The 8,583-nt window shown below is 37.3% G+C and overlaps 1 protein-coding gene across 2 annotated transcripts; it reads right to left on the bottom strand.

The window, feature by feature from the left end:
* Positions 1-3,097: 3,097 nt before the first annotated feature.
* Positions 3,098-8,378, bottom strand: LOC124825581 (uncharacterized). Of its 2 annotated transcripts, XM_088116333.1 has the most exons (7): positions 8,213-8,378; positions 7,901-8,110; positions 7,390-7,536; positions 6,794-6,873; positions 4,784-6,631; positions 4,065-4,212; positions 3,098-3,966 (listed from the first exon to the last, which is right to left on the bottom strand). In XM_088116333.1, the coding sequence occupies exons 3-7, from the start codon at positions 7,526-7,528 to the stop codon at positions 3,236-3,238; spliced, it is 2,946 nt and encodes a 981-aa protein (XP_087972459.1). In that variant the 5' UTR covers positions 7,529-7,536; positions 7,901-8,110; positions 8,213-8,378; the 3' UTR covers positions 3,098-3,235. The 2 variants fall into 2 exon arrangements, with proteins under 2 accessions (XP_087972459.1, XP_047154182.1); XM_047298226.2 differs by lacking the exon at positions 7,901-8,110.
* Positions 8,379-8,583: the final 205 nt, after the last annotated feature.

The following is an 8,583-nucleotide window of genomic DNA, read 5'->3' as shown; positions in this document are numbered from 1 at the left end:
AAATAAGATATATAAATAATATTTTCCTATCTTCTATTATTATTCATCTGACTTATATACTGTGTACTAGCCGAGCCCACTTTCCTTTTTCTATGATTTGTGTTGGGCTGTGTTGGGCCGGTTATTCCTGCATCTCTCTTTTCTTTCTTCATACCTGAAATTATTTTTCATTAAAATTATAATAAAAATTAAAATTTATCTTCGCATCTCCATATTTTAAACTTAAAAAAAATTTCAATATATATTTCGAAATATATAAAAAAAATAGATTTAGAAATGTATAACGGATTTGAGCTACATTTTATTTACAAATTAAAAAAGAAAATAAGTTGATGCTATAAGAATCCAAATAAACAAATAAAATAAGAAAAAAATCAAAATCCTGTAAAGTTGTGTGAATGTGTTAATTTGGAAATTACATAAAAATAAGAAAGATACTTAAAAGTCAAATATTTATAACTTAACTAAAATAAGATTAGAATGAGAAAATTATTGATTAGATGAAAGAATTTTCGTGATAACTAAACACTCAAAGTTCATCATCCTCATTGTCTTATAGAAGTTTCTATAAAACTTATTTTTAATAGTAAAACTCAAAATATATTTCATAACTATTAAAATTGAATTCTACGATTTAATTGAAAACTAAAAACAACAATAGCAAAACACTTGGACAGAAAAAAAATCCAAGTGAATTTGACACTGATAATAAGTTTGTTGTGTTTATTATTAGAACTGGTTTGAGAAAAGTTTGAAGGATGATTTTTGATTGAAGGAAGTTTGAACAGTGATTAACTCATGTTATAGGAGTGATTAAAGTTTAACAAAAGCTTGATTTTTTGTGGAGTATTTGAAGTAACTTGCATGTGAAAATGGTTGGGGACACAAAGGGGTGTTTGTGCTTAACATCTTGTGATGGCTTAGATTCCATGAAGACAAAGTTCATGCAAGACACTGAAGCAATAAGTCCTTAAAATGAACAAAAGCAAAAGTTTTTTATATCAGTGTGACTCAGAGGCATCTTTGTATCTTTTTTCTTTTTCAATTTGACAGTGAAATGACCAGCAAGAAAGAAACCTTAGTCCCTTTCAAGAATCATGCATACTCTGTGGGTTTTTCCGTAGTTTTTGGATCTCAAGAATGGCCACAAGTTGATTATTCTACATATGTATGCTGATCATATTAAAAGCTTATCTTGTGTATGTATTGAACACAGTGTAATAGATAAAGCTGTCACGGGTTTTCTGGGTTGTGCAAGCTTCAATTTTGAAGCAGAAGATGTCATACTTTTGGCTTCTAGTCTCCTTAGAATGTGCATACTAACAACACAACATCTGCCATTGGCTGCCATCACCGAATATTCTCTTCCTTTTTTTCACTTTTCTTCCGTGTTGACAAATGCCTCTTGCTGCTGCTTCCCTTTTACATTTTCAAATTATTTGTCCTTTTCTGTTTTGTGTTTTAGACTCAGCTGCTGTGTGACTATTACCTGGCTCTTATTATATGCACGCACCCCAGAATCTTTTTTTTTTCTCTGTTTCTCTTTCTTTGCCTTCCACGAGTGAAAAATAATATGCAAGTTGATCACCTCTATAACACTATCATTATTTTTGAAAGAATGTTTTGCAATTTGCCAACTTGTTGAATTTGACACCAATATGTGATTTTTTGAATTCCTTTCAATTGTTGACTTTGATGGGTGCACATTTTATCATATGCAATGAAACATCAGAGAGTAACGGTTTTGTTTATTTGGCAAAACTCCTGCTTTGATCAGTTTGATCCTAAATAACCCACTTTTTCTATAATATGACAAAGAGATTAAAACAATGAAAGAGATAGAGGAAATAGTTACTTCAATTTGTGACCTGTTTCATGGACCACGCACTTTTCTTAGTAAACTGCGTGAGTTGTTGTAGGGCTATAGGAGAATCTTGTTAAGATGTAGCTAAAAGAAAAAAATATATATATATCGGAACAGTGAATAAAACAATTAACAATTGTCTTGATTTTTATTTTATTGTGCTGCACAAGCCTTTCACGTATTTTGAAAATGTGTACGTTAAAAATAACGTATCATCCCTCGAAATTTGCATAGACAGAATCTGTTATATTATAGTTTGAACACAGAATATAATACAGAAGGGTGTGATTGAATTAGGTTGTCATTAATGACAAGATTGTAGACACCTATTAGGCCAAAAGGGAATGTTGACGAGACAGTGTGAGTACTGTATATTGTTTTTTTGTAACTTACTGCTATTATAGGCATCAGTCATCACAAAAAGGTGGGTATCAATTCTTTTAGAACAGGCAAATTGGTCGTGGACTGAGTTTGGCTTTGTTGTGATTTTTGGAAATTATAATTGAGAAGAGATTAGCTTTAGGTGAAGGAAAAACCATTATTGTTAGCATATCCAAGAGTTATGTTGTGACTCGTGAATGCCATTCCATCATTCATCGCGCATTGTGATTTAATGGGAGCCAGCAGATAATTGGAAGGGGGAGACAAGGAAATAGAGGATTGATCTGTTTGGGGTTATGGTGGGTCCTTGTTCCCCATACAGCTTGTACAAATGGTGCAGCATCATAGGCCCACACATATGCCTACGCTTGTACTCGCTGAAACAGACTGTGACAAAATTACGTAACTCCATATACGCTCTTCATCATTCAGTACTCAAAACCGGGTGGGTATTACTAATTTATTCTACTGTCAGACTCACTTATTGCAATGTGAATTTTACAGTGTATCAATCTACTTTTGATGCTTCTTTCCTCCTGCAGGCTTTTCAGGGTAGCCATTTGCAGAATCTGAATTTCCTTTTCTGGGTTGAAGTTTTGGACTGTGGCAACTCTAGACGCCACACTAATAGATTTCTTCTGAACTAACCAAATTTCGTAAAACAAAATCCTATTTTTCTAGGATGAGAAAAGACATCTATTGTTCAATTATAGAACAATCTTGTGAAACGTCTTAAACGTGAACCAAGATGCACGATCTTTTATGAGATGTGCGATTCCTTATATTCTTTCTCGGTGCAGTCGAATAGGTGATTAATTTATTACAGTTTCAGTGATGTGAAGTAGCAGCAAGTTGAAATAATTTTTCAGTAGCATTTAATAAAATTAGGTAAGTAGGGCCGTGTGTTGATAATCGAATACAACAATAATAGAGTTACAATATTAAAAAAAGCGAAGCCAAAGCGAAAACGCCATGTCAGGTTTCAACGATTCAGGCCCTGCCAGTCAAATCAACTACCGCATCCTCCACAAGTTCTTGTAGCAACTTCCCCTCTACTTCCTTCACCAAAATATCCATCTCTAATGCCATAAGCTCAACCCACCCTTTCCCCACAACCTCTTTTCTGACAACACTTTCTACCCCCAGGCTGTTACTGTCCCCACAATCTCCCCAAACAGACCTCATAGCACCAGATATTAACTCCTTCATCTGGGCCACAACAAGGTCTACCAAAGGGTGAGCTTCACCCTCTGGGACTTGGAATCTGCTGTGGCTCCCACTCCATAACCTACCCATCAAGTAATTCTCTGATCCATAACCAGTAATTTCTATCAGTGAAAAATTAACACAATCGAATACAAGCTTCTGATTGGATCTCCTCTGCCTTCGCTTCGCCTCATGGAGTTGCTGAGGCTCCTTGTCATTCAGATTGGCATAATTGTCCCTCAATGATGGATCCAATGGGCTTTCGAGGGAATGCCATCTAGAGTAAAACGAGTCAGACTGCACTTGATCATCAATTCCAGCAGCTGATAGTAGTTTCTCGACAAACACAAGCCAGTCTTGATCCTCTACCTTGGTGTCTAAGGAGCCCAACGAGGGCTTTAATGGGTATGGACTTGCCACCTCTACACAAGAATCATCCCAAGAGAGGGTCCGAGCTATTGATTCTATAGGTGGTGATTTGTCAATTAAATTAGACTTCAGAGGGCCCCGTGATCCTAAAAAAATATTAAAGTCAGATAATAAAACAGTAAAGACAATCCAATATGAACATCTTGAAATAGTGAGAGTATAGAGAGAAAGGACCAGGCAGTACCCAGGTGACCACCCTTCCCATAGCCCAAGGCCTCGTTAGCACCATTATCATCTTCAAATGGAGGCTCTAAAACTGATATCGGACTCGGCTGACCCTGGTTTTCACTTGAAATCCCAGGCACCACGGGCTTTGACAGTGTCAATCCAGACTGTAAACAAACATGAGGAATTCAGTTTACAATTCCATAATCTGCAATAACAAGAAATCATAGAGGTTTTGTGTGTACTACGTATGCTGGCTGAAAAAAGCTAGTTCTATAATTTATCAAATAGCTATTAGGACTCAATGACGTTCAAAGGCAGGTGAAGATTTCATTTGTTCCACTACACCAAGCAGCCTCCAACTCATACATAAGTTTCAAGTGACTAATTTCATTAGTTAGGTAGACAAGGCACAAGCTGGAATTAAAAGACGATTTTTATTATTTAGAAAGATATTGGTATAGAAAAGAAAAAAAAAACAATGGAAAACAGCAGTACAACCCAACCAAATGCGTCACAATAAGAATCAATATATATATTCAATACTGTTTTTCTCTTTTTTTGTTGTTTTTCCATTCTTTCCTTTGCAAAGGGGGAGACAAGTAAGGGACTGAGAGTTGGTGGAAAATTTATAAAGCATTGATGAGATACCTCAAGCCAATATAGACAGAAAGAAAATGTGTATAATGCACGGTAAAAGACGTAGATCATAATATACGCAAAAATAGAAGCTATTACCTCCAGAGGTATGGCGCCTTGTCCGTTAGAGATAGAATCTGAGAACATTTTGCCTGATGATTCATTTGGTACTGTAAGAGAACACTCTCCAATGGATCCACTATTGAAGCTTTGAGACACATCCTCCCTAAGGACACCAGACGAACTTACAGGAGAATCTGATGTTCCAGTGAGTGTAGATTGGGATTCAATTTTAGATTGAGATGGACAAGATTTTTCTCTGGTTGGTTTCTTGCTCCTCGAGAAGAAGAAACTGGTAACTTTCCCTTTAAATGATGATTTCATACTCTTTGACTTTGTCAGCTCCCCAGACACATGTATTTTGCCAGCATCATTATCACAAACTTCAACACTGAGACCATTATCAAAGACAGTGGAAGATGTTGGAACAGATTTTGACCTAGAGAGATTTCTAGGAGAACCATCCACACATGTTTCAGCATTAAAATTTCGACTACAAGAAACAGATTCATTTGGTTCCTGTTCTTTATTAATACCCTCAAGCTCGGATATTTCAGATTTCTTTATATCCGAGAGAGCAAGCATCTCACCTAAGGTAGAGCTTCTGCGCATGTGCCTTTGTTCTTGAAGGCCTTTACTTGATGCCATCATGGCCCATCTTTCAGAAAGTCGTTTCTTGGCCTCTCTGCATACCGACGACTCAGGAGAACAGGATGCACGGCTGAAGGATGATGAAGAAAAAGGACTGCCACAGCGATTGATGTAATCCCAAGAATGCCTTGGAGATGGTGACATGACTTCCAAATCACTAAAGTTCCCTGCATTACACTCATGATCCGATTTGTTGAATGAACTCTCATCACCAGTATAGCCATTTGAAAATACTGAAGAATAGAATGTTTCATCTCTTTGATGGCTCCTCATATCTTCATGCAATTGCTGTGTAATCTCACTATCTACTTTTCTTGATTCAAGTACATCATCATCTTCAGGTTCCTGGTAGAAATTTCCACTTGGCAAATTCCGAGGTGACGACATTGTTGGAGAAACCACTGCCTTAATCTCATGTGCCTTGCCAGGGCTTGGCTTCAATACCACTATACGAGTAGGTTGTACTGGAAACTCGTCCACTTTCTGATTGGGAGGAGTGTATCCAGGACTGTATCTCTCCCATGCAGTACCAACATTTGCCGGTTTCCTAATCTGCTTATCATTTTTCTTCCCCTTACCAACAGATTTTTCATTATCAACCATCTTCGAAGGCTTAAGAACAGTAATGCGCTTTGTCTCTGCTACTGGAGTGGACTGAAGTTCATAAAGATTTTGAGAATCCAATAACCTGATTAACAGATCATTATTTGAACTCAAAACTTCCAAGGCATCATCAAACTCCTTGGACTGACGTAGTTTCTCATCTGTGGACAGACGTTTAGCTTCCATAAATTTTTGACGAATGAGAGCCATTTTCTTCCCATTAACATCTTCAGTCCACTTTTCTCTCTCGGGTGTCTTGTCTCTTACATTGCCTGTTCTTTGTGATTGCAACCATATGTCATAAATATCCTTGTAAGCAATCTGTTCTGTGTTCAGATGAACTTCATGAAGCATTTCCTTGTCCATAAATCTATCATGCATCTGCCAGTGTTTAAATGGTGTCCCTGAATGATCACACGTATGTTGAGAATAATCTCCTCTATGGCTTCTCTCCACAGATAAATTAGGATCTCCCCGTGGGAGGGCTTCAAGCCCCATTAATTTTGCAACTACATTTGGTGGTGGGTTGTGCTTTGAAACAACTTCTTTGGACATTTCTTGGTCTATGAGCATCTTAATGGGTGTTCCATTTATTTTCTTATTTGACAAAGCTCTCATTGAGTCAGAAACAATCTGCAAAGTCCGTGAAAACGGAATATACATAGATAAATAAAAACAAGTACAGAAAGCACATCATAAATTGAAAAGGTGAAGAACATTCCATATTGCATTGCAATTAATTTGGATTTAAGTTAGCTTGAATGACAATAAAAAAATTCATGCCTCCAAAATTACCAGCTTATCCTCTATCTGATCACCCAAAGTAGGACTTGCGATCCTTGCAACATCTGATTGACTTCTTGAAAGTGATGATGCTGCAATTTAGGTATAATTTAGTGAGACTCAGATTTGATAATAAAATGGCATAGAAAATTTTCAACACTAGAAATTGTAAGTAAAATCATTCCAGTCAGATTGGCAGTAAAGAAAAGCACTCGAAAATTTAGAGAAACCTCCAGCTGGGTTTCATTATGTCCAAGAATATATAAAACCGGACAGATCACGAAGAGAGATGTGTCTATCTGAAATTCGGTCAACAAAAACCCAAAGGCAACAAGCTCTAAATAAAAACTACCAGGCACACAGGGAATTATAGTCAACCCTGCACTCTACCAAACCCCAAAACTAACAACAAGAAATTGACAAAAGGCAAGGTTAAGATAACCATTAGAGACAATTCCAAACAGAGAGTCAATATGACAAAATAGCACATCATACAGAAAATCCTCAACCAAACAAGGCGGGGATTTTAGGGGTTAAAAAAGAAACCAACCCAGGGCAAAGTGGAGAAACAAAAAGAGTTAACACAGATAGAGAAAGAGAGCGATCACCATCGCGGTGAGGCCTGTCCGTGAGTAGCTTGTTTCCATTGACGCCCCCAGTCAAATCAAAGAGGTTCACCATTCTTCCCAAACATCCTGGAAAAGGTTTCTCAACATTGTGAACCTTCCTGTTCTGCGCCCCATTCATTTCAACAGCTGCACATACAAATCACCTAGATCTGTAAGCTGAAGAACACTGAAACACAACATCCACTGAAACACAACATCCCATAACGAAAACACACACATAACAAATGCATCAAAGTAGAATAAGATGCAATCAACAGAAAATCAAAGATCCAAATACTAAAGCGAAGATTTTCGGGGTAACAGTAAAACAACTAGAACAAGTGTTACAGAAGTGATGAGTGTGAACTTCAAGTGATTTTCAATAAATATCCCTAAATAGAAACATGTCCCAAAGAGAAAGTGAGTAGAGAAACCAGACAAGACCTTCCCCAAACACAGTAGCCAGTATTGTTCAAACACCATAGCGAATTCACATGAAAAATTAAATCACCTCATGCGTCAGCAGTAGAATAAAACAAAAAATGGTTAAAACAGAACACACACTCGGCACAGCCATGATAGGTCTATATTAACAGTAATTGTTCCCAAAAACGCGAGAGGAGGTAGTTCCTCTTCCCGAATCCCAAACAACCAAAAAAGAGAGAAATGATGAAAGCGGAATCTCGGTCGGGGTAATTGAAAAGCTGCCAGAAAAGCAAATCTGGAAAGAGAAAAGCAGAGCAATCGAGAACAGCGAGATCGAGGCAACTTGAAAAGGAAAAGAAAGTGGCTGGATAGAGCAGAAAAAGGAGAGAGAACGTACCTGGCGAGAGGCAGCCGGCGACGGTGGCATTCCCGGCGGAGACAGCGGTGGAAGCGACGGACGGCGAGAGAAAGTAAATGAGAGAAGTGGCTCTGGCGAGTGGAGTAAGTTTAGGTATGCGCGTCGTTCACCGACTCTCTTTGTCGGACTTCAAAGCCTTTCTTCTGAACTACGGTTCCTAATATATCATTTTTGGATTACGAGTAACATGCAGAATAATAATCACTTTCCTCTTCCTTCCCTAAACATAGTTAATTAACATTAATTATTAATAACAAAATAATTATCCTTTTTATTTTTTAATTCCTTTTCTGGAGTACAAAGGAAGATTCATTCTTACATTACAGAAGTATTTTTCAGGGAAACTCCAC

This window comes from Vigna umbellata, chromosome 5, assembly GCF_029865625.1.
Source record: "Vigna umbellata cultivar VRB3 chromosome 5, Vumbellata_1.0, whole genome shotgun sequence".
Classification (NCBI taxonomy): domain Eukaryota; kingdom Viridiplantae; phylum Streptophyta; class Magnoliopsida; order Fabales; family Fabaceae; genus Vigna; species Vigna umbellata.
The sequence above is the reverse complement of the archived record's forward strand: the minus strand, read 5'-3'. Positions and strand labels throughout refer to the sequence as shown.